The sequence below is a fragment of the Narcine bancroftii genome, chromosome 5 (assembly GCF_036971445.1).
Source record: "Narcine bancroftii isolate sNarBan1 chromosome 5, sNarBan1.hap1, whole genome shotgun sequence".
Lineage (NCBI taxonomy): Eukaryota > Metazoa > Chordata > Chondrichthyes > Torpediniformes > Narcinidae > Narcine > Narcine bancroftii.
The window spans coordinates 227,648,549-227,675,182 of record NC_091473.1 but is presented as its reverse complement, the minus strand read 5'-3'; the positions used below and the strand labels follow the sequence as shown (position 1 = coordinate 227,675,182).

The window sequence follows — 26,634 nt, the reverse complement described above, 5'->3', positions numbered from 1 at the left end:
AATAAATCTGACTCTGATTCTGAAAGAGGAGAATGTCGCCGGAGATGGACCAAGTGAATTTGAGCTCAGGGTGAAAGTTAGCAACAAAGTGAAGGAAGTTGATGAGCTCATAATGGGTGCATGAGGCAACACCAATGTAGTTGTTAATGCAATGGAGGAAGAGTTAAGGAGTCTTGCCTGAGTATGCTTGCAGCAACGATAGCTCCACAAAGCTAACAAAAAGGTAGACATTAGTGGAACACATGTGGGTACCCATGGCTACTCCTTTAACTTGAAGAAAGTGGGATGAATCAAAGGAAAAGTTCTTGAGGGTGAGAACAAGTTCTGCCAGGCAGAGGAGGAGGGTGGTAGTGGAGGGGGGCTGGTTGGATCCTTTCTAGAGAAAGAAAGAAATGGTTTTGAGACCTTTGGTATGGGAGATGAAGGAGTATAGAGATTGGATGTCCATAGTGAAAATAAGGCAGATGACTTCAGGGAATTGGAAGTTGTTGAAGCAGAGGAGGGAATTTGAAGTACTGCACATGTAGGAAGGGAGGGACTGGATCAAGAGGAAAAAAATTGGAGATGAGGTTAGGTAATACCAGAAAACACACAATATTGGAGAAACTCAGCAGGTCAAATAGTGGACTTTATATAGCAAAGATAATGAAACATATCCAACGTTTTAGGCTTGAGCCTCCGTCAAGGTATGGAAAATTCTGGCAGGCACCTGAACAAAATAGTAGTGGGGGAGTGGTAGGCAGAGGAGCACGGCAGGAGGTAATAGGTGGGTAACAGAGGGAGGGCACACCAGCAATCAGGGGGAGGGATGGCTCCGTGAACAGAGAGGGAAGAGGGTGGAGAGCTGAAGGAAAGAAGGGAAAGGGAAGGGAGTAAAAATAGAATGTAGGCTAGTAGAAACTGGAGAAGTCAATGTTAATGCCATCTGGCTGGAGAGTGCTCAGATGGAAAATCTAGAGTGTTTCCTTCAATTTATGGGTGGTCTTGGTGGTATAGTACAAATTCATGGACAGACACATGAGCATGGGAGTAGGGCACCAAATTGAAATGGTTGGCCACTGGGAGATCCCTGTTAATCATTTGGATAGAGTAAAGGTGCTCAACGAAGAGTGATCTAGTCAGCATCCAGTCTCTCTAATGTTAGCCCAGCTGTACATTTATGGGTGAAGAGGGAGTATGGTGGGGGACTTCACCAGAAATTGAATGTTCCCTCCAATTTTATATTTTTATTTTATGTTAAGGGAGGCATAAATATGCTGTCTGGTATCAAATGATAGTTTTCATAGATTCTGATGATACACACTGTATGTCAGTGCCCAGTCTCTCCAATGTAGAGAGGGCCAAAAAGGGAGCACTGGATGCAGATCACTCCTGTGGATACACAAGTGAAGTGTGCTGCACTTAAAAGGACTGTTTGAGGCCCAGAATGATGAGGGAGGAACTGAGGGTGCAAGTGTGGCACTTCCTCCAGACACAGGGGAAGGTGCCAGGGAGTGGAATTGGTGAGGAGGGATGTGTGGATGAGGGAATTAAGGAGGGAGCGGTCTCAATGGAAGTCAGAGAAGGAAGGATAGGAAGAGAAATGTCTAGTAGTGGGATTGTCTTGTAGGTTGCGGAAATTCCGGAGGATAATGTTATGGATGTGGAGGCTGGTGGGGTGGTAGGTAAGGACAAGGGGAAATCCTGTGTTTGTTATGTCTGAGGGCAGAAATGAGATGTGGGTAAGGGTTATGTAGGGAATGCCACTTTTGTGATAGAAGGTGGACATTTCAGATCATCTGGACTAGAAGGCATCATCTTGGCAACAGTTCTTGCGGAGGTAGAATCCTTGCAGCAGATTGGGTGTGAAGAAGTGTAGTCACCAGATTTCAGATTTAATATTTCAGAGTATGTACGTGACATCACATACAACCCTGAGATTCCATTTTTCTGCGGGCGCAGTAGAATTACCACTAATTGGTAATGCAAAAATTAAACTGTTCACAGCGTGAACTGTAAACTAATAATGGATGTAAGCAAACTGTGCAATACAGAGAGAACAAAGAAAATCAATAAAATGCACAAGTAAAGAGTCCTTAAATGAGTTTGTTGTTGAAGATTCTGATGGTGGAGGGGTAGCAGCTGTTCCTAAACCTGGTGGTGCGAGTCTTGTGGCACCTATACCCATTTCCTGATGGCAGCAGTAAGAACAGAGCACGTGCAGGGTGGTGTGGGTCTTTCATGATTGCTGATGCTCTCCGATGGCAGCAATCCCTGTAGATCAGTGGTTCTCAACCCTTTTCTTTTCACTCAAATGCCACTTTAAATAATCCCTATGCCATCAGTGCTCTATGATTAGTAAGGGATTGCTTAAGGTGGTGTGTAAGGTGGAAGGGAAGGTTGAGAATCACTGCTCTAGACCCAATTATTACTGAGATATTTTGCTTGAGAAAAATTGTCATTGGCCCATTTTCTTTCGAGTTACGAAACCGTGCACATAACAAGTCAATTAGGTACGATTGAAACAGTGGCTTTCAAACTTTTTCTTTGTACCCACTGTACTATTACTGACTGTCACTCACCCTAATGTATTGGCTACTGCTGTAGGAGCCACTGGCCAGACTAAGGTAGCATTGAGTCTGTTAATAAAAGCCAAGAATTATTCCATTCACTTGTCTGAACTCTTATTGATGGCAATCAATTTTATTAACAGACTCAACTATGGATACTTCCTTGAAACCTAGAAGACTGGAGATAGATCAAGATGCCCCGAGAGCCAGCAAAATACTTCATCGTTGGCTCCAGTGCTTCGAAGCTTACAGGCAAGCGAACAATGTGGTTCAAGACCCCGTGAAGATGGATGATCTAGTCGCTCTCCTCGGAAAGATTTCCGACTCAGCGATCAGGGAAAGAGTCGTATATCAGAATGCTCTGGGTCTACTCAGAACCTACTATGATGTGCCACCGAACACATTGTTTGTGAGGCACCAACTTTGCACCCGAAAACAGCATCCCAATGAAAGTGGCGATGCTTTTGCTCAAGAGCCTGTACCTTCACTGCTGTTACAGCTGAAGCTCATCGAGACACTCTAATGTTGGACGCCTTCACAAGTGGACTGGACTCGAGATTCATTAGATAACGCCTATTAGAGACCCCTGACCTAACTTTTAATGCCACCCTACTGCAGACAAAGACCCCCCCATGGCACCGCTGCAGAATGCTAAAGCCCTAGGGGATGAGGTGGGTTGAACTGCTGAAGCTACTCCCTCAAAGTCTGTAAAAGGGCTGGAGGGCTTGAAGTTTGTCAAATGTGTTCAGAAAAGTTTTCTAAATCAATATACTGTATAGTGGTACCAACTAGAGAGAGTGCAATACTGGATGTCCTATAAGGAATGAGACAGGACAGGTGACAGAATGTGTAGGGGAACATTTTGGATCCAGCGATGATAATGCCATTAGTTTCAAGTTATTTATGGAAGAGGATAAGTCTGGGCCTTGGGTTGAGATTCTAAAACAGAGAAAAGCCAATTATGAGAAAATTAGAAAGGATCTAGAGGTTGTTTTTGGGCAAGGATGTGCAAGGTAAGTGGAAGACCTTCAAAGGTTAAATTTTGAGATACAGTTTGCATATTCCTGTTAAGATTAAAGGCAAAGTTACCAGGCATAGGGAACCTTGTCTTTGGAGGAATATTAGGGATCTGGTTTGGAAGAAGAGAGAATGTACAGCAAATATAGGCAACTTGGAGCAAATGAGGTACTTGAGGAGTATAAAACATGTAATAAAACTTCAAGAAATGCTACAATGCAGATTTCTTCTTCCATCGCCCCGTCTCCAGGCCTACTTCCATGACCTGACTCTCCACTGGTCACCCAAGACCCCTTCTTCCATTTTAAGCCATTTTCTTCCTCTTGGACACCTTGTCCTGGCCAGTTGCCCAGTCTGAATATTTTCATTTCCACTTGCTGCTGAGACATCAACTGTCTCAACTTCACTACTCCCCTCTCTATTTCTAATCTCAACTCCTCCTCCACTCTCTTCGCAACAATCCCAACCTCACCATCAAACCTGCAGACGAGGGTGGTGCTGATATGGTCTGGCGTATGGATCTCTACCTTGCCAAGGCTAGACGACAGCTCTCAGATACCTCCTCTACTTACCCATTCCACAGGACCCAACCTCAGCACATCAAGCCATTGTCTCTAACACCATCTCCAACCTCATCACCCTTGGTCACTCTCTCCCATGGCCTCCAATCTCATTGTTTTCCATCCACCCAGTTCTCTATCTTACCAAGATACATAAGCCTAATCAGCCAGGTAGTCCCATTATTTACGCTTGCTCTTGTCCCACTGAAATAGTATTGTTTTATCTTGACTCCATATTTTCTCCCCTGGTTCATTCCCTCCCCACCTACATTTGTGATACCTCACGTGCCCTTATCTCTTCAAATTCCCTGAATCCGTTTACACCTCCATCCCCCATACAGAAGGTCTCAAATCTCTTCATTTCTTTCTTGACAAGGGACCCAACCAGTCAGCCTCCACCACCACACTCCTCCACCTTGCAAAACTTTTCCTCACTCTTAATAACTTGTCCTTTGACTCATCCCATTTCCTTCAAATCTAAGGAATACCCATCGGCACCCACATGGGTCCTAGCTATGCCTGCCTGTTTGTGGGTTCTGTGGAGCAATCCATGCTGCAAGCCTGCAAAAGCAAAGCCCCTCAACTCTTCCTCTGCTATATTGATGACTACATCAGGGCAGCGTCATGCACCCATGTTGAGCTCGTCAACTTCAATCACTCTGCCACCATCTTCCATCCTGATCTCAAATTCACCTGGTCCATCTCTTGTAACGCTCTCCCCTTTCTTGAGCTCTTTGTCTCCATCCTGGGAAACAAGCTTTCAAAGACATATTTTGCATAACAACCAACTCCCAGAATTACCTCAACAGCATTTCTTCACACCCAGTCCCCTGCAAGGATTCTATTCTCCTCTCACAATTACTTTGTCTTTGCCTCATCTGTTCCTAAGATGAGGTCTTCCAATCCAGATAATCTTCTTCCATAAATGTGGTTTCTCCTCCACCACTGTTGTCAACTCAGCCCTCACCCACATCTTCTCTTTTCCTGCTCACCTATCCTGGTCCCCACAAACCCAAATGTAACAAGCACAGGATTCCGTGTCCTTACCTACCATCTCACCAGCCTCCACATCCAATAGATTAGTGTCTGTAATTCCCACAACCTACAATACGATCCTACTATTAGACACATCTTCTCCTTTCCTCCCCTCTCTGTTTTCCGGAGGGACCGCTCCTTCTGTGACTCTCTCTCGTCCACTAAACCCTCCCCACCAATCATCCCCTGGCACCCACCCCTGTGGCCGCAGGAAGTGCCACACTTGTGCCCACCCTCCTCCTTCACCACCATTCGAGACCCCAAACAGTCCATTCAAGTGAAGCAACACTTCACTTGTGTATCCACAGGAGTGATCTATACTGCATTCAGTGCTCCCTTTTTGGCCTTCTCTCTGGAGAGACTGGGCACTGACAGAGAGATTGCTTCGGTGGGCAGCAAACTGACATACAGTATCATCAGAATCTATGAAAACTATCATTTGATACCAGACATTATATTCAGGCCTCCCTTAACTTTAAATACAAATATAAAATTGGAGGGAACATTCAATTTCTAGTGAATTCCCCTACCATGCTCCCTCTTTACCCACGACTATTCAGCAAAAAACCATTCTAACTCCATCTCCAAATTTACCAAAAACACCACAGTAATGACCTGGATATCGAATATAAGCCCCTTTTACACAAAGTTTGAAAGCCAGATTTTGTCCGCCTTCAGTTTCTATGTAAAAAAATTGAAATCGGATGGGGTGGGGGGGGGTCCCCAAACTCACTCATCTTCGATCTGCCAAGAGGGGTACTGCCAGCGGTGGAGTGTAGCGCTCCGCGACCAATCTAAAATGGTACATCCATCTTGCTGGGTTGAAATGGGAAGGGCTGATGATGTCGTGATGACGTCTTCAGCCCGTGACTAAGGTGAGAGAAATTCAAAATTGTAGCATCTGTTCTACCACCGCCATTTTGAGCACGCAGCAGTGAAATATTTTACGTCACTGTTGAAGCTGACATTGATGTGATAAACATCCTGTCTCCTTTGCTTTGGGAAGCTAACTTGCAGTGTGAAATATCTCATCCAGGTAGTCCCATTATTTCCGCTTGCTCTTGTCCCACTGAAATAGTATTGTTTTATCTCGACTCCATCTTTTCTCCCCTGGTTCATTCCCTCCCCACCTACATTTGTGATACTCAGTGTGAGCTCGCAAGTCGGTTTCCAAACTCCAGTCATGTCTACGGAAATACTGTGGCTTTGCAGTCTATAAAGACCTATGATGAGACAGAATTTAGGTAAGAGCCACAGGTCTATTGGACTGACATCTGTGATCCTTTTCTGTCCTCCAGCAAAATCAAAATCCATTATGAGAAGTTATAATTCAATACACAACTTAGTGATAATTAGGTGCAATTTTAGGATTGAATAGTCATTCTCCAGCACAGTATAGATGTTTCAAGGGAGAGCTTACAACAACACAGCTGCAGAACAAGCAGGATTTAGTTTAATGAGTGGCCAATGGCTGACAAACTTCAGGATAACGTGACTGAATTTCACCAGGCTCTGCAAAAACAACATTACAAGATGATTGATATTACACAATGCAATTCCAGCAACAGGAACACCCACCCCTGCAGTACTCATACCAAGAATATAAAATTGTGAATGTCACAAAATAATTAAAAGGTTTATCTTGTATTTAACTCCAAAATGTGAGAAACAGAAGCACCTTCACAGATTTCGCTCGAGACAAAAATTGAGAACAAAGAACATTTATTGTACAACAGTGGAAAGTTGGGTGCTTCCCCTTACCCTGGGAATACACACACATACTGGGGCTCACCCTACTTTTATACAGTTCATTTCAGTGTAGAGGTACCCTTCCCCCACCCCCCCCCCCCCTAACATTCTTCTGCCTCCTGGATTGGTTTGGCATTTGGTAATTCTGTCTGCCTAAGTGCAGTTTCTGTAAACTTGAAAGACCATGGGGTATCCTGTCTGGGTCCCATCATGTCATTGTCCTTATTCATGAATCTGCCTTTGTCCTTATTCACACATCTCAACCCCCAGGACTTACTAATTCTATATCAGAACTTGCTAATTCTTTCTATCACTATAAGACCTTTATTCTATTATACTTGCGGAACCCTTCCTCACACTCTTACCGGAATTCATCCCTACTCAGCACTTACTTAACTTCCTCTAGTCCAGTCCAGTATTTCTTATTACTTCCTATATTCCTATATTCTATTATCTCTCACAATCCACACTTTTCCTTTAGCTACGCTTAGTAAATTCTCAACTGGAAGCTTGGTCTTTTTCCTAGCGAGTCAGCAAATGAACTGCAATCTCAGCATCATCAGACGGAGTTTGGGAACCAGACATCTTTTGGGTTTTAGTGATCTGACGAAGGGTCCGTTGAATTAAACACTGCACACAAGTCATTAGGCAGGGAAGTACCATGATGGCTAAAATAACGAGTCCAGCTGCTATAAGTCACCAGTAAAATGTTCAACCGCCTGACCATTGTGACCGTTGTCATCAATCGATCTTCCACAAACGTCGCCTTCAGCAGCCAACAAGTAATCGAGAGCCAGGCGGTTTTGATAAGTTGTAGCTCGTATCTGTCATTGTTCTTCAGCCCATAAATCCAAGGCCGTTGCTGTCTGTTTGGTGATAATCTCCAAAACTGCCTGGAGTCTGATTAAACGGTTTAAATGCCAAACAGCTGTGGTACTCTGGAGCAGCTTGAGCCGTTTACAACTGGAATCCCCCTTATAGTGATGGCCTTTAGCCTTCCGAATGTATTCGTGACCCAAAGGATGATTTACAAGATGCCAAGTTGGGGGGGAGCGTTTATTGTTACCTAACCTGTGAGTAGCAGCTTGTCTGCGAGCATTAGCATATATACCCCCTTTATCCCTACTCTAGATATAGCCCTGACTAATGTTCTTCCTATCATTTTCCCACCATCTTCTTTGTACCATATTTTTAGCACTCATCTCTTTAATATCTGTAGAGGCCGGGACGCAAACCCAATCCACTCCCCTAGGGCAGTTCTGTTTCCCTGGTCCATGTTGGGATCCTAAATTACTAAATAAGGTACCCCACTATGAAATACACTCTATACCTGTGCCCTGTCTGCATTCTAAATATAAACTTGTCCATTCCTCAAAGTAATTATCACCTCTGCTGCCCCTATTCCAGGAGGACTTAATACGTTGTGTACAATTGGGTGGTTTCCCAAAAATTGGGAACCAGCAGAAAAACAATACAGCAAATAATAAAAATAACATTACAGCACTTTTTCCCGGCGTAGTGTAACTTTCAGACCAGAAGGATGCGAGACTGCACGCCAGGTGGAGGGTATATTATCAACGTATTTAGTTCGTGGATTAGCTGGTTTAATGCGTTGTATGTGAGTCTACCCTTTTCTTTTGTTCGCACTGCAGTGTCTGTAATCAGAAGTACACAATAAGGGCCGTCCCATATCGGTTTTAGTTTATGGTCTTGCCACACTTTTACATATACCCAATCACCAGGTTTAACAGAATGAATAGGATAGTCCAGGGGTGGGTTTTGAGCTAATAAACCCTTCTGTCTTAAGTCATATAGAGAAGTAGAAAGTCCCTGTAAATATTTAGATATGTACTGGTCATTAGCCTCAGGGGTAGGGGTATCAGTGTGGAATCCCATGTAAGGAAGACCAAACATCATTTCATATGGTGAGACAGCAAGGTCCTTACGAGGAGCTGTGCGAGTCTTAATTAAAGCTAAGGGTAAGCATTTAATCCAGGAGAGGCCAGTTTCCTCATGAAGTCGAGTGAGTTGATTTTTCAGGGTCTGATTCATCCGTTCAACACGGCCTGAACTCTGGGGTTGCCATGGGGTATGTAACTGCCAATCTATTCCCAGGATTTTACACACACCCTGGAGTACCTGAGAGGTAAAATGTGTACCTCGATCTGAGTCAATGGTTTGAATAATGCCATAACACAGAATAACAGATTCTAGTAATATCTGGATAATGGTGCTAGCACGATCATTAGGGGACGGGAAAGTCTCAACCCATCGAGTAAAATGATCCACCATCACCAGGAGGTATTTATAAGCCCCTGTCTTAGGTAATTCCGTGAAGTCAATCTGTATTTGTTGAAATGGGTGTACGGCTATATCGCGACCGCCAGGCATTACCTAGTGCATGACTTTCTTATTCACTCGCTGACAGATTGAGCACCCCCGAGTACTTTGCTTGGCTATGGTGTATATTCCCGAGCAATTAAAGGACCGTACAAAAACATCAACAAGTGCCTGTGTTCCCCAATGTGTCTGCTGGTGGAGCTGATCAATAATCTGACGAGCCAAGGCAATGGCTTGTCCCTCTGCCATCCACCATAACCCATCGGCAGTTTGACGCATTCCCTGGTCTTTCATATAAACCTCCTCTTCCCGTGAAAAGATGGGAGTCTTTTTAACCTCATGTGGGGTGGGGAGTAACAGCTGCATGTCTATTTTTTCTGTGGGTGCAGCCTGTTTGGTAGCTTCATCTGCCCGTCTGTTCCCCTGTGCTTCAGGACTGTCAATAATTTGATGGCCCCGTACATGAACTACAGCTATCTCCTCAGGTAACATAAGAGCATCTAAGGATTGAACAATTAAGTTTTCATGGATCAACTTTTGTCCTTTCCCAGTTATCATTCCCCGCTCTTTCCAAAGGTGTGCACTACACCAAAAGCATACTTTGAGTCGATATAGATTGTGCCCACCTTTCCCTCTAAACCCTGGAGAGCTCTACAGAGTGCATATAATTCACAGGATTGTGCTGACCAATGACTGGGAAGACGACCGGCTTCAATCACAACTCCTTCATTCCCATCCACTACACTATACCCGCTATACCGAATGCCGTCAATGCAGATCCATCAATAACATCTTTCACCCTCCTGTAAAGGTTCATCACTTAAATCATCTCTAATTTTTGTCTGTAAATCTATCACTTCTAAACATACATGCTCTAAATCATTGAGGACAGTATCAGAATCTGGAGAAACCAAGAAGGCGGCTGGATTCTGTTCTTTGTTTATAATCAGTGTCAAATCATCCCTATCCATGAGAATCGCTTCATACTTTAAAATTCTAGAAACAGTAAGCCACCTTCCGGCACGTTAAAATTGGGGTATTAAAAGGTGACATACAAGGTTCGAGTATACCATCTTTCACTAATTGGTCAATTACTGGCTGCAGCCCCTTTCGGCCAGCCATAGGAATTGGATACTGTGTTCGTCTAATTACTTGGTCAGGATCTTTCAAAGTAACTTGAAGGGGAGGAACATCTAACCCTCCTCTATTGCCTCTTTTTGCCCATACTCTAGGATTTATTAGTTCCTGATCCTCCTCTGTTAGAACATAAAATTGAACCCCGATACCTGATCCCTGTGGTCTGGTACTGATACCCAATTGGTCCTGTAAATCCCGTCCCAACAAGCAAACTCCAGCTTGGGGAACTAGTAAAATATCCTCTGTTATTATCTTTTCTCCCATTTGTATCCTTACATTCTTTAGTATAGGGACCGTAAAATCTCGTCCTCCCACTCCCGAAATCATCACTGTCCCTTCTGTTTTAACACCCTCGGGCCGTTGTAAAATACTAGACTGGGCTGCCCCCGAATCTACTAGAAAAGTAATCTCGTCACCGTGGGGTCCTATGCTTTAATTTACCAATGGTTCTCCGTGCAGCCCCACGGTGTGTATTGACTGAGAACCGTGACCCCCCTATTCATAATCTGCCTCCATCATTGCATAAGATCGCGTCTCCCAGGATCGCATTGGGCATTCCCTCTTAAAGTGTCCCTCCTTTTTACAATAATAGCAAACTAATGCTCCTGTTTCCCAATTTCTACCAGGGTCTCCACGAGGTCCCGGGAATGGGCGTCGTCCCCAGAATTCTCCTCTACCCCTGCCTCTGCTCTGGTCTCTACTTCCCCACGCCTGGCGCTCCTCCCAACGTCCAGGAGCTGGCACACAGCTCCTAACATTTCCCTGCTGTCCCTCCACAACTTCCTTGACTACCAAGGGTTCTGCCCTTCCCTCCCGAAGGGTCTCACACTGTTCTGAATGACCCTCATAATCAAAGTCTCCTCCCTCTCGTGTCAATTGAGGTGGTAATCTTGTACTCTGTGAGCGGGTCATCATACCACCCCTACTTTCTTCTTTCTCTAACTATGGAGGAGGAGGGGAAGGTAAAGAAGGGTAAAGCATAGGTGAGAGGGGGGAGATAGGAGCCGGCACAGAGGGAACATAAGGTGGAGGAAGGGAATGTAACACATCCCATCCTTGTATTTCAGGGGCAGAAGGTTCCTCATCCTTCTTGTTCTTACATTCCTTTTCGCTCAAAATCATTTGATCAAACGATCCACTGAGCCAACAGGCTGCATATTCTCTGCTCTCGGTATTACCTCCTTGATTTTGATAGAGCCAGATGTTCAATGCCTGACACATCCAGTCCTCGTAGGATCCGAACTTTGGCCAATATACCGAACTCCGTTTTATCAAATTCTTAACCCATTCCTGACAGCAATACCTGACCATGGTCTGTTTATCTTTCCCACAGGTTTTCCCCGCACCCCAATCAGATAACATTAATCCTAACGGACTATGTTTAGGTATCTGATCTTCCCGTCCTTCTTCAGGACTGTTTCCCTTGCTACTTACTCCTCCCATACTAGCAGGTAAATAAAATTCCTCTTACCGGGATCCAGTAGCTATTCCTAGCGCGCTTCCTTAACGTTCTCCCGTCGTTTGTTCTCAATGCCTCTTCTCCGATATGACTCGCTTCGTCCACTGACCAGTCACCCGTCGTCCGGGAGTCCAGCTGAATCAGCCGGGGTGCACCTACCCCCGTTGTCGGCACTCTGTCAGTGGAGGGAGTGGGATCCCGGACGAGCCCCCATTTGTGAGAAACAGAAGTACCTTCACAGATTTCGCTCGAGACAAAAATTGAGAACAAAGAACATTTATTATACAACAGTGCAAAGTTGGGTGCTTCCCCTTACCCTGGGAATACACACACATACTGGGGCTCACCCAACTTTTTTACAGTTCATTTCAGTGTAGAGGTACCCTCCCCCCCCTAACATTCTTCTGCCTCCTGGATTGGTTTGGCATTTGGTAATTCTGTCTGCCTACGTGCAGTTTCTGTAAACTTGAAAGACCATGGGATATCCTGTCTGGGTCCCATCATGTCATTGTCCTTATTCATGAATCTGCCTTTGTCCTTATTCACACATCTCAACCCCCAGGACTTACTAATAATTCTATATCAGAACTTGCTAATTCTTTCTATCACAATAAGACCCTTATTCTATTATACTTGCGGAACCCTTCCTCACACTCTTATCAGAATTCATCCCTACTCAGCACTTACTTAACTTCCTCTAGTCCAGTCCAGTATTCCTTATTTCATTCATACTAACTTTACTTCCTATATTCTATTATCTCACAAAAATAACAGTAAAAAGTAGTTAAATTTTTAAATAACATTGACCAGCTGATAAATCTTCAAACTTGAAGGTCCAAAAAGGAAATCTTCTTTAGCGTTGACAGTGGGTAGGTTAGCAAATTCATTGTAATCAGACATTTTGAAAAAAGTCTTCTAAAGAAGCTGGTTGGGGGAGGCATAGACATCATTTCTTTTGTAGGCAAATGTGTTACACTGATATTTAGGCCAATTGATAACTCTCTCCCCTCTCTCTATCTCTCTTTCTCTATATATCTATCTACCTCCATCTATCTATGTTATAGTAACTATCTCAATCTACCTCTTTCTCTCTATCTCGCTCATTTTCTCTTATCTATCCCTATCTCTCTCTCTTTTCTGACCAATCATCCCAGACCTGAAACATGAATCCTTCCTTTTCATTACCCTTATCAGATTTTCGCACTATTATTTATCAGGAGCTCCACACAATTGCGGCAGACAGAGCTGAGGTGCTCAACGAAGCGATCTCTCAGACTGCGCCCAGACTCTTTGATGTAGAGGAGACCACAACAGGAGCACTGGATGCAGTAGATGATCTTTGCAGATTCGTAAGTCAAGTTTTGCTTCACTTGGAAGGATTGTTTGGGGCCCCAAATGGTGGTGAGGGAGGAGGCATGTGTGCAAGTGGAGCATCTTGTGTGGTCTCAGGGTAAGGCCACTATAATTAACAATGATAAATTGATGCTTTCCTTCCTTCTAATGTTGTTTATAACACAATATATATCACAGTTTCTTTCAACAATTTAAATCATCAAATTAGAACTGTTTTTAATATAGCATTTTACCAGTATCATTTTCTCCAAGAAAGTAAGATCAAAATCACTGCAAGATCAACCTGTCGTCAGTAATGGTACATTTCCCCATGCTGCTCAAATGTGCTTCCTGGTGGCTAATCCAGGAACAGCAATTACACTTAAAATTTAATTTTAGCATAAAATACTGATAAAAACATTTTAAAATCTGGAAAACACTTTATTTTAAATGTAAACCGTCCTCTAATTAAGCTTTCGAGCAAGTCTAATACTATGAAAGTCTGCAGACACTGTGGTTCAAGTAAAAACACAATGTTGAAGAAATTAAGCAGGTCAAACTGTGTACTTTAGGTAGCAAAGATCTTCTCTTTGGCTTGGCTTCGCAGACGAAGATTTATGGAGGGGTAAATGTCCACGTCAGCTGCAGGCTCGTTTGTGGCTGACAAGTCCGATGCGGGACAGGCAGACACGGTTGCAGCGGAAAATTGGTTGGTTGAGGGTAGGGTGTTGGGTTTTTCCTCCTTTGTATTTTGTCAGTGAGGTGGGCTCTGCGGTCTTCTTCAAAGGAGGTTGCTGCCCGCCAAACTGTGAGGCGCCAAGATGCACGGTTTGAGGCGATATCAGCCCACTGGCGGTGGTCAATGTGGCAGGAACCAAGAGATTTCTTTAGGCAGTCCTTGTACCTCTTCTTTGGTGCACCTCTGTCACGGTGGCCAGTGGAGAGCTCGCCATATAACACGATCTTGGGAAGGCGATGGTCCTCCATTCTGGAGTCGTGACCTACCCAGCACAGTTGGATCTTCAGCAGCGTGGATTCGATGCTGTCGGCCTCTGCCATCTTGAGTACTTCGATGTTAGGGATGAAGTCGCTCCAATGAATGTTGAGGATGGAGCGGAGACAACGCTGGTGGAAGCGTTCTAGGAGCCGTAGGTGATGCCGGTAGAGGACCCATGATTCGGAGCCGAGCAGGAGTGTGGGTATGACAACTGCTCTGTATACGCTAATCTTTGTGAGGTTTTTCAGTTGGTTGTTTTTCCAGACTCTTTTGTGTAGTCTTCCAAAGGCGCTATTTGCCTTGGTGAGTCTGTTGTCTATACTGGGGGGAGGTGGCAGCCCCAGCCTCGGTCGAGTGAGGCAGGCGGAGGCCCCAGTCTGGGCAGAAGCGAGGGGGCAGCGGCGACCCCGGCCTCGGTCGAGGTAGCAAAGATAAAGATACATAATCAACATTTTGGCTTGAGCCCTTCATTATGGTCGATGATTTTTATTTTATGTATAATGCTATAACTTTTGTGCAAATTTTAATCAGAGAAGCTCAAAAAGTCTTAAAGAAAGTGAAAACTTTCAGCAAATTTCTGAAGTTCAGACTTCAAGTTTATTGTCAGAGCACATACATGACATCATATACAAGCCTAAGACCAGGCAGAATTTCTACTTATCGGTAACTGTAAACTGTGCTCAAGAAAAAGATAAGTATGCAAAAAGAGAGAAATTGAAACAAAGAAAGAAATGTAAACAAACTGACTGCAATACAGAAATAAAATTCTGTAATAAAATAAAAGTCCTTAAATGAGTCTCTGATTGAGTCTGTTGTTGAGAAGTTTGATGGTGGAGGGGTAGCAACTATTCCTGAACCTGGTGGTGCGAGTCTTGTGGCACCGAAACCTCTTTCCCGATGGCAACAGCAAGAACAGAGCATGTGCTGGGTTGAATGGATCCTTGATGATTGCTGCTGCTCTCTGAGAGAAAGATTCCATACAGGGTGGTTCGGTTAGCATGAAGCACAACACTGTAACAGCGCCAGTGACTCAGGTTCAAATCCGGCGGTTTGTAAGGAGTTTGTTAGTTCTTCCGTGTCTGCATGGGTGTCCTCCAGGCGCTCCACTTTCCTCCCACCCCTCAAAATGTACAGGAGTTTGTAGGTTAATTGGTGTAATTAGACAGTATGGACGTGGGCCAAAAGGGCCTGTTACCATACTATATGTCTAAATTTAAAATAAATTTTCTTGATGATGGGGAGAGTTTTGCTTGTGATGTACTGGGCTGTGTCCACTACCTTTAGCAGTGCTTTCTGCTTAGAGGTATTGATGCTCCAATACCAGGCCATGATGCAGCTGGTCAACTCACTTTTCTGTACACGTCTGTAGAACTTTGCCAAGATTTCCAATGTCATATTGAACCTCCTGAGGAAGAAGAGGTGCTTTGCTTTATTTACAATGACATTGGGTGGGTCAAGGAAAGGCCTTCTGAGATAGTGACTCCCAGGAAATTAATCTCCCAATAATCACTGGATCGTACACCTCTGGTTTTTCCTTCCTAAAGTCAACAATTAGCTTCTTGGTTTTGGTGACATTGAGTGAGAGGTTGTTGTTAGTACATCATTCAGTCAAGTCTACAATCTCCCTCCTATATACTGACTCATCACCCCTGTTTAATACAGCTCTCAAATTTGTCAGCAAATTTGAAAATGGTGTTGTCGTACTGAGCCACAGTCATAGGTGTAAAGCGAGTAGAGCCAGGGCTACTTAAGCAACCCTGTGGTGCTCCGGTGCTGATAGAGATTGTAGAGCTGTTCTTGCCAATCTGCACTGATTGTGGTCTGCAGCACCTTACTTCATATTATCTGATGGGGTCTCTGACACCTTACTTCATATTATTTTTTTCTACTTTTTACAGTTGTATATTTTGCAATCCAAATTAAAACTGTTCATTATTATGATTTTTTTTTCTTACTATCAATCCATGAAACATTATGAAATATTGTAGTACAGTTATGGATTTAATTTTGGAACTACATATTTATAAATTAAAAAGTTGGGTTTTTTACTGTTTACATTCAAACCAACACAAAGAAGAAATATTAGCACCCAACGTAAAGATTTAATTGTCACCTCATCTTAGTTAAAGGTTTTGAAAATATAGTTAAGATCAACGTATAATTAGATGCATTAATAAAATTCTGCACCTCTCCGATAAGGTTGTGAATGACATTTTATTAATTGCTGTTTGTATTTACCTGACCTAGAGATGCAAATCTCTATTAAAATAGATTGCTCTCAGCAATGCAATGGTTTTATTGCAGTTGGTTGTTCTATTTTATTTGCAGAGCTTCACTGAATTTATTTTGTAGCTAAACTCAGGAATATAGATGGGATCAATGATATTAAAGTTTACAACTTGTTAACATAAGTACATTTTGAACTTAGAATGCTGTAAAATCATAATGGTTTGTTTTGCCATGGGACAGAAAAAATGGAAAGGGGTGGAACCTATCTCAAGGTGCATAGCTAAACATCTTAGAAATGTAGCCGTATTCATTTAAAAAAATGCAGTGGTTTACTTTTGAAAGTCAATTCTTATTCAGAAAATAATATTTGAACAGATACAAGTGTATAGATGATATGGCCTTGCTAACGAGACCATCTTGCCATTTCGGACAGAGATGGTTTTATTAAGATTGCGGTAAAAATATATTGTGGTGGCTCGCCCAAGCAACTGGCAAACTGGCTCACGAAGTCGTGGGCAAGCCCACAGTAGATCTGACTGTGAGAGCTCCAGGTGCAGGGCAATCCCACAGCCTAGTGGCTGATATAACCATTTACAGCACAGAATCAAGCCAGTTTAGCCCTACTAGTCAGTGCTGAGCATCATCTCCCACCTAGTCCCACTTACCTGCATTTGGCCCATAACCCTCCACGCCTCTCCCATCCATATACTATCCAACCAATCTTTGAACATTAACATCGATCTCACTTCTACCACTACTGCTGGAAGTTCATTCCATATCCCCACAACCCTCTGCTGAAAGAAATTTCCCCTTATGTTTCCCTTAAATGTTTCCCCTTTTACTCTCAATCCATGCCCTCTTGTTTGAATCTCCCCCACTCTCAGTTGAAAAAGCCTATCCACATTGACTCTATCTGTCCCTCTTATAATTTTGAATACTTCTATCAAATCACCCCTCAACCTTATACGCTCCAGGGAATAAAGTCCCAGCCTGCTCAACCTTTCCCATAACTTAAACCATGAAACCCCGGCAATATTATCGTAAACCTCTTCTGCACTCTCTCTCTATACTGCTTATATCCTTCCTGTAATTTGGCAACCAAAACTGCTCATAATATTCCAAATTTGGCCTCACCAATGGCTTATACAATTTGAACATAACATCCCAATTCCTGTTTTCTATACTCTGATTTATGAAAGCCAACATACTAAATGCCTTCTTCACCACCCTATCCACATGTGATTCAACTTCCAGAGAATTATGCACCATGACTCCTAAATTCCTTTATTCCACTGCACTCCTCAATTGTCTACCATTTAACGTGTATGTCCTACCAAGATGTAGAACCTCACATGTATTAAACTCCATCTGCCATAGAAACATAGAAGATAGGAGCAGGAGTAGGTCATTCGTCCCTTCGAGCCTGCTCCGCCATTCAACGAGATCATGGCTGACCTTAAAGTTCAGTACCCCGTCCCCGCCTTCTCTCCGTAACCTTTAATACCCTTATACTGAAGAAATATATCTAATTCCCTCTTAAATATATTTAATGAACCTGCCTCTACTGCCCTCTGTGGCAATGAATTCCACAGATTCACCACCCTCTGGGTAAAGAAATTCCTCCTCATCTCGGTCCTAAATGGTTTGCCTATTATCCTCAAACCATGGCCCCAGGTTCTGGATTTTCCCATCTTTCAGCTCACTCTTTTAACTGTCCTAAATCACCCTGTAAGCTTTGATAATCTTCCTCACTGTCCACAACACCGCCAACCTTTGTCTCATCTGCAAATTTACTAATCCAATTTGTCACCCTATCATCTAGATCGTTAATATATATGACAAACAGCAGTGGACCCAGTACTGATCCCTAGGGCACTACTCCACTTGAAACTGGCCTCCAATTTGACAAACGATTTTCCACCACTACTCTCTGGCATCTCCCATCCAACCATTGTTGAATCCATCACACTACTTCATCATTAATACTTAATGCTGCCACCTTCCTCACTAACCTCTTATCAAAAGCCTTACTAAAGTCCAAATATACAACAACCACTACCTTCCCCTCATCAACCATTTTAGTAACCTTCTCAAAAAACTTCATAAGGTTTGTTAGACATGATCTACCACGTACAAAACCATGCCGACTATTCCGAATCAATCCCTGTCTTTTGATGTCATAAAGGTACCAGCAGTCGCAAATGTCATTGGGTTCTGAAGGGTTTAAGTGTGTGTGAGAGTTCTATTAAAGTCAGTTGGTTCAACTCACTTTTGACTCTGTGTGGTTCTAATAATTAGGAGAGAAAGGGGGGCCAGGGCAGATGAGTGGGAAATGGAGAAAATACAGATAAGGCCTGAGTTGATGGTGGAGGAGGGGAAGCCATGTTTGTGGAAGATCATTTCAGATAATGTGAACTGGAAGACCTCATCTTGGGAACTGATGGAGCAGAGACAGAGAAATTGCAAGAAGGGAATAGAATCCTTGCAGGGGGCTGGGTGTGAATAATTGAAGTTGAGGTAGTTGTGCGAGTTGATGGATTTGTAAAATGCAGTATGTCAGTGGAAACCTTTTCCCTCGAGGAGCAGACAGAAAGATCAAGAAAGGGGAAACTGTTGTCGGAGATGGACCAAGTGAATTTGAGGTCAGGGTGGAATTGGCAGTGAAATGAATGAAGTTGACGAGCTCATCACAGGTGTATGAAGTAGCCCCGAAGCAGTTGTCAATAGAACAGAAAGAGTTAAGGGACCTTGTCTGTGTAGGGTTGCAGCATGGATTGCTCCACAAAGCCCATAAACAGCCAGGTATAGCTGGGACCCATGCAGATACTCATGGCTACAATATCAATGGCAAACACTAATAAACTGCAATTAGTTTTTCAGTCCTAAAAATCAAAATCATCTTTATATGTTGAAAGTGTAGAAAAACAAGTCTATGATGATATAAAAAAATAAAGTGCATAATTTATCTCCTTGCTTGGCATCCTTTCAAATTATAATCAGTTCTGTTAATGGTTTTGACTGTTTTGTGGTGGGTTCAAATGTAATTGCTAATTAAATCTATCAAATGCTTGGGAATTCTCATTCTTACTTCCTTATAATTAATGATCAAGAGAACTTAATGTCTTGTAACATCAAATCCATGTGTTTACATCCTTAATTATGATCTGAGAAATAACAATGTATTCAAAGATCTGAGAGTGTCAAAAATAAAACCCACTCCTGTCAGGCATGCCAAGCATCCCTGTCTGGGTCACCCCTGCCCCGCTCCCCACTGATTGGAATGACCCCCCTCCCCTGTCTGGGACCCACCATCCTGCCCTGTCTGGGGCCACCCTTACCCTCCCCTGTAATGATGCCACCACTCCCACCCCAGTCTGGGACACCAACCTAACCTCTCCTCTCTGGGACCAGCTCCCCCACCACCCTCCCCTGTCAGGGACACCACCACCCCATCCTTCCTGTGGGTCATCCCCTACTCCATCCTCCCCTGATTAGGAGGATGCCCCCCTCCCCAACATCTTCACTTATCTGGGACGCCCCAATGCTCTTCCCTATCTGGGACCACCCCTCCGTCTGAAACACCATTACCCCCTGCCCTGCCCTGCCCAGAGATCCCCTGTCGTGCCCAGTGATCCCCCTGCCAGGTCAGAGATACCCCTGTCCTGCCCTGACCAGTGATCCTCCTGCCCGGTCAGAGATCCCCCTGCCATGCCCTGTCAGAGATCCCCCTGCTCTGCCCTGTCAGAGATCCCCCTGCTCTGCCCTGTCAGAGATCCCCCTGCTTTGCCCTGTCAGAGATCCCCCTGCTCTGCCATGTCAGAGATCTCCCTGGCCTGCCCTGTCAGAGATCCCCCCTGCTCTGCCATGTCAGAGATCCCCCTGCCCTGCCCTGTCAGAGATCCCCCCCTGCCCTGTCAGAGATCCCCCCCTGCTCTGCCCTGTCAGAGATCCCCCCTGCTCTGCCCTGTCAGAGATCCCCCTGTCCTGTCAGATCCCCCTGCTCTGCCCTGTCAGAGATCCCCCCGCCCTGTCAGATCCCCCTGCTCTGCCCTGTCAGAGATCCCCCTGCTCTGCCCTGTCAGAGATCCCCCTGCCCTGTCCGAGATCCCCCTGCCCTGTCCGAGATCCCCCTGCTCTGCCATGTCAGAGATCCCCCTGCCCTGCCCTGTCAGAGATCCCCCCTGCCCTGCCAGAGATCCCCCTGCTCTGCCCTGTCAGAGATCCCCCCTGCCCTGCCAGAGATCCCCCTGCTCTGCCATGTCAGAGATCCCCCTGCCCTGCCCGAGATCCCCCCTGCCTTGCCAGAGATCCCCCCTTGCCCTACCCTGTCAGAGATCCCCCTGCTCTGCCATGTCAGAGATCCCCCTGCCCTGTCAGAGATCCCCCCCCGCCCTGTCAGAGATCCCCCTGCCCTGCCCTGTCAGAGATCCCCCTGCCCTGCCAGAGATCCCCCTGCCCTGTCAGAGATCCCCCCCCTGCCCTGCCCTGTCAGAGATCCCCCCCCCCTGCTCTGCCCTGTCAGAGATCCCCCCCCCCCTGCCCTGCCCTGTCAGAGATCCCCCCCCCCCCTGCCCTGCCCTGTCAGAGATCCCCCCTCGGCCTTGCCAGCAGCCCCCCGAACTCCGTGCCGCCATCCCCGCCAGGGTCGGTGTCGGCAGAACACAGTAGGTGTGCTGCTGCCGGGGCCTCCTGCACGACAGCCCATCGGACGCTGCGTGACCCGGCTCGGAGTCCGCCCTTCGACCAACCACCCGAGCAAACCTTCATCAGCCGCCTGGCTCTTCCCCCCCCACCTCGGCACTCGCGCATGCGCCCCGTCACGATCCCCGAGAGTCCGCCTTCATGGGACCAGAATTTAAACGAGAAGGCTCGGTTCTACCTATTTCTCTGGTTGTCGATCCGCCGTTGACTGAGGTTAACGAATGTTTAAGGAAAAAAAAATGTTTGATCGAAATCAGGCGCCTCGTCGGGCTTCCCGACCGAGGGCCTCTGCTGGGGCAAGAGCAAGCGACTGCGCATGCTCGCCCTTTCGCCGCTTCAGGTCCATGACCAGCAGTCGAGGTACGTTGCCGTGAGCCTTGTGATCGTGCAATATCTCCGGCATCCCGCTCACTTTCCCCTGCATTGAGTCCACACCGCCTCGCCTGTCGCATCTGTATTGATCCACCCAATTATTAACCTTTTAGGATGTTTAAGTTCATTGGGTGACTTCACGTTGCTGGTAGTGGAGAGGGGTAGGCCCCAGGCTGCAGCAGGAGCGCACTTCTTCGTGGGACTGTTGTGCGTGAGGGTCAGGCAATATATATATATATATATATATATATTATATATATATATATATATATATATATACACATACCTTTGTCCCGTTACTGCTTACTGTTGCAGGTTGGTTTGGCGTCTGTACGATTCTGTGGGCAAAAAGCAGCGTTCAGGTGCATTTGCTTAAAAATTTTCTGTTAGAATAAAAGTTTAATATGATTTGTGAGTGTTGGGAGAGGGGGGAAAGAAATTGAAGGAAAGCCTGCGATATCTCCGGGAGATTAGAACTGCTAACTCGTTTTAAGGTGTCTTTGAGTTGTGGAGTGGAACAGGGGTTTGTAGAAAGTCAAGTCTATTATTGTGGCTGGTTTTTTTTAACCATCAGTGTGAATTGCTGGCTTGATGAGGAACTGCTTTCGGATTTGCAATTTTAGGGTCTTCCTTTTCCGAATGTAGAATGTATTTTTTTTTAAAAAACCCTCAGAATTGTAGTGAATGAGGAAGAAATGATTGCATTTAACTTCATGTGTGGTTAGCTGGCAAATAACTTGTCAGAAGAATGAAGTTTTTGTAGCATTCACATACTAATTAAACTAATTCGTTTCAGATGTTGATGCCCAAGAAGAACCGTATTGCTATCTATGAGCTACTCTTCAAGGAGGGTGTAATGGTAGCCAAAAAAGATGTGCATATGCCAAAACATCCAGAGTTGGCAGACAAAAATGTCCCTAACCTGCACGTAATGAAGGCCATGCAGGTATTGTATTCTTAACCTAAGTTCGGACAAGAATGCTATTTCTAATCTCGCATTATTATTTTGTTATATTAAATTACTATCTACTTATTTGTGATATTAACCAAGAATTGACATGGGTGCTGGTTAAAAAGTGTGTTCTTTCAAAGCCATGTCGTTGTGTGGTGAATTGTGTTTGTAGTGGGATAGAGTGCATTTGATCTACTTGCAAGTCGATATTCAGATTTGTTGTGCACAACATCACATGCAATTCTGAAATTCTTTTTTGTGCAGGTGAGGCAAATTGCCACTTAATTGGTAGTGCAAAAAAAAACATGAACAAATAAAGAAATGTAAACAAACTGCAATACAGAGAGATAAAAAAATCAATAAAGTGCAAAAGTAATGAGTCCCCGATGGAGTTTATTGTTGAGGAGTCTGATGATGGAGGGGTAGCAACTGTTCCTGAACCTGGTGGTCTCAATCTTGTGGCACCTATACTGCTTTCCTGATGGTAGCAGTGAGAACAGAGCAAGTGCTAGGTTGGGTGGTGTGAATCTTTGATGATTGCCTGTGATGCCCTTGGTGTGTCCACTACTTTTTGCAGGGCTTTACACTCAGGGATATTGGTGTCCCCATATAAGACAGTAATGCAGTAGGTTAGCACACTTTCCACCAAACCTCCACAAACTCCTGCTACCTTCACGATGTCATTCGTGTTGGGTCCAGGAAAGATCTTCTGAGATAGTGACTCCCAAGAACATAAATTTGCTCTCACTCGCCATCTCTGATCAATAGTTGGAATTGGGATGAGAGTGGGTTTACTACTGTAGCCAGGATACAGCGTTTGTATATTTCAGCTTTTTCTGACCAGCTGAAACTTGCATTTAAGTTGTTATATCCATTGGAGAGGTTTACTGATGTATATTATTTGTCGCCCTGGTGTTAGCAATTGCAGTAGCATCTGTATTTATCCCATGTGAATTCTGTGCCTTTTTTCCTAGCAAATCATGAGGGCTCAGTGTGTGACATATTCACAGAAGCATACTTCATAATTATTAATTTTCAATAACAGATGCTTTAAAGATATCTTCGATGGATGGGTGTCCAGTTCCATTGGACTAAAATTTAATGTTTTAAAGGCTTAAGACCTAGAGAAAATGCTTAGACCCAAACTAATGGATGTAGTTGTTGTCATTCATACAAGGGGCCAGTATTGAATTCCAAGCAGTAGTTCAGAGATTTTTCAATAAAGAAAAATATCTTCAATTAATGTAAAATAAAGAATATTCCCCTCCGCTTTCTGATGTTTTTGTGTTAATCCTTCAAGGTTAATAATTTCAGTTACATTTGTCCAAATTCAGAAATGGGTTGTCAGCTACAAAAAAAGTCATGGTAGGGTGGCATTTAAGTTGTAGTGCAATAATGAAAATAAATTTAAAAATCCTCTAATGTAATTAAAAGCTATAATCTAGTTCGCTATGTTCTTCATGATGAAAAAAATATTTGAGCCAGTAATTTGGAGCTCTATCTTGATAAAAAGCTAAGTAGTACTTTTAACATTTTAATTCCAAAACTGCGTGTGGCTCAACTTTGTGTTGCATTAAATTGTTTATTGTCAAGGTGCAGGGGAAAACCTTGGAATTTTGCTCTTTCCAGGCAGGTTGACCTATATATAGTACAGCAAGAATACAACAAAAGTGTAGGGGTATAGTGTCACATCAGACCAAATTGCAGAGTGCAGTGTTAAATAGAAAATAGATTTAAACAGTGCAAAGCATTGTCGTTTACTAACAAAAGGTTGATTTGAGTGTCTGATCGCAGCAGGAAAGAAAGTGTCCTTGAACCTGAAGGTGTATGTTTATAAACATATATCTTCTGCCTGACTGGAGGGCGGAGAAGAGAGTGACTGCTGGGGTAGTGTCCTTGAGGGGTTGGTTGGTTTGCATGATGGTCTGAGCTGTGATCTCAATTCTCTAGTTTCTTGCGGTCTTGGGCAATCCAATTCCCATACCAAGATGTGATTTATGCAGACAGAGTGCTTTCTGTCATCCATCTATTAAAATTGGGAAGGGCTATTGGGGACAGAATTTCCTTGGGCTTCTGAGGTTGTAGAGGTATTGGTATGCTTCCTTGGCTTGTGCATGGACTAAGACAGGTGGTTAATGATATTTAGTCCAAGGAACTTGAAGCTCTCCATTATCTCCACTTAAGTCCCATTAAAACATACAGGCATGTGTACTCCAGCCTACTTCCTGAAGTAGATAACCAGTTCATGCACATGATTCTCCATTCTCCTTCATTTGGAAAAATGCAAAATTGTTACTGTAGTCTCTGAGAGCAGATAATTCAAAATTTAACATTTTAAATTATTTGTTTTTGGTGAACAGTCTTTGAAATCGCGTGGTTATGTAAAGGAACAGTTTGCTTGGCGGCACTTCTACTGGTACTTGACTAATGAGGGCATCCAGTATCTGCGTGATTACCTTCATCTTCCTCCAGAAATTGTTCCTGCTACTTTGCGTCGCCAGACCCGTCCTGAAACAGCAAGGCCAAGACCTAAAGGTAAAGTTTCTGTTTTAATCCTGGTGTTAAAAGTATACCACCTTACTAGGAGCTCTGATTATATAAATTTATAAGCCCCCTTGTTATTTGTTTTTATTATTATTCACTTGGGTGTCTTTTGCCTGACCATCTGTCCATTTTAATGAATATATTTTCATGCATTCCTTGTTTGCTTACCTTTTCTACCCTGTAAATTGACCAGTTTTGGCCCTTGGAAATGCAGATAGATCATCCAGGACCCTTTTCTCACCAATCTTTTTGAGACGGGAGACATAAATGCTGGAATCTGGAGTGGGAAAGCATTCTACGGGATGAACTTAGCAGGCTGAGCAAGAACATTAGGAGGGGGAAAAATGGCCTTCACCAAATCTGAACTCTGCAAATTTTTTTTATTAAAAGCTCCTTGATTTTAAATATCTCGATGGACACACCTTTTCAATCTACACCATAAATATCTCTGGTTATTCGTACCTCTGTTTCTGGTTCCTTTAACATCCCCAGAATCAAATCTGTGCCATAATGTGTAAGGATATTGCCTCCTGAAATTGTTTCCTCTCTGTTCCACTATTTATCTCCCTTTCCGTCATGAGCTTTTGCCAACATTCCTGATTTTTCATGCATTGCATAGCATCAAATTTTCCTTTGCTTCAATTATGTTTTGCTGTTATAGTTCCTCATTTGGAAACTTCTGTTTGTAGTTTAAGTTAAACAAACCTTGTTAATAGAAGAATTTTTGGGGGTTACTGGAAAAAACGTATTCTCTGAGGCCTTCAGGTTGAATGATTCAATGTTGAATCATGTAAGGATTGTGAATGTGTTTTGCTTATTTCCTATATTCTTCTTTGGCTTGGCTTCGCGGACGAAGATTTATGGAGGGGGTAAAAAGTCCACGTCAGCTGCAGGCTCGTTTGTGGCTGACAAGTCCAATGCGGGACAGGCAGACACGATTGCAGCGGTTGCAAGGGAAAATTGGTTGGTTGGGGTTGGGTGTTGGGTTTTTCCTCCTTTGCCTTTTGTCAGTGAGGTGGGCTCTGCGGTCTTCTTCAAAGGAGGTTGCTGCCCGCCAAACTGAGGCGCCAAGATGCTAATACTGGGCATTTGAGAGTTGTGCATTGTTGTTAAACTGAAGAGGTGATTTGCAGCAAGATTCCCATTCATTCATTTCAAAATGCTGTATCTGTGACTGTTGGGCATGATTACAAGTCAAACAAATTGTGTTGTCATCATAGAAATAATGGTTGTGAGATGTATTTGTAGAATGTCAAAGTTGGAAATAAAAAGAAAATAAAACTCAGTGTCTATATGGAAGAGAAACAATTGAAATTAAGTTAAACAAGAACATTTGCAGATGCAAGGGTCAAGTGAAATTCTCAAACTGCCGGAGTAATTTAGCAGGTCACACATTAATAGAAATTGAATTTCTGGCAAAAGATTAGGCCTGAAACATTGATTGCTTTTAGTTCCTATGGATGATGCATGATCTGAGTTTTGGTAGCACTTGTGCATTGAAATTAAGTCGGGTCGTATCAGAATAGGTTTTCTTAACTTGGATGGTCGTGGAAATCTGGAATTCTATGCGAAAAGCTGAGGCATGGTTGATAGAAAATTTTTAGAATTTTAGCGAGCCAGTTTTCCACATTTGAGAGATATGTAGAACTTTGAGAACCAAA

The 26,634-nt window shown here is 43.8% G+C and overlaps 1 protein-coding gene across 7 annotated transcripts in view; it reads left to right on the top strand.

Moving 5' to 3' along the window:
- The first annotated feature begins 202 nt into the window (after positions 1 to 202).
- The window catches only part of rps10 (ribosomal protein S10), a 39,669-nt gene continuing 13,237 nt past the window's right edge, over positions 203 to 26,634 (top strand). Inside the window, exons 1-3 of one of the 7 annotated variants that reach the window (XM_069941551.1) lie at positions 203 to 223; positions 22,274 to 22,423; positions 24,790 to 24,964. In XM_069941551.1, the coding sequence (XP_069797652.1) occupies positions 22,274 to 22,423; positions 24,790 to 24,964 (325 nt within the window). In that variant the 5' untranslated portion in view covers positions 203 to 223. Of the gene's footprint in view, positions 224 to 13,088; positions 13,196 to 21,366; positions 21,466 to 21,671; positions 21,695 to 21,819; positions 21,840 to 22,273; positions 22,424 to 24,789; positions 24,965 to 26,634 lie in introns of those variants that run through there. The other 6 variants (XM_069941547.1, XM_069941545.1, XM_069941548.1 and 3 more) reach the window with 6 other exon arrangements.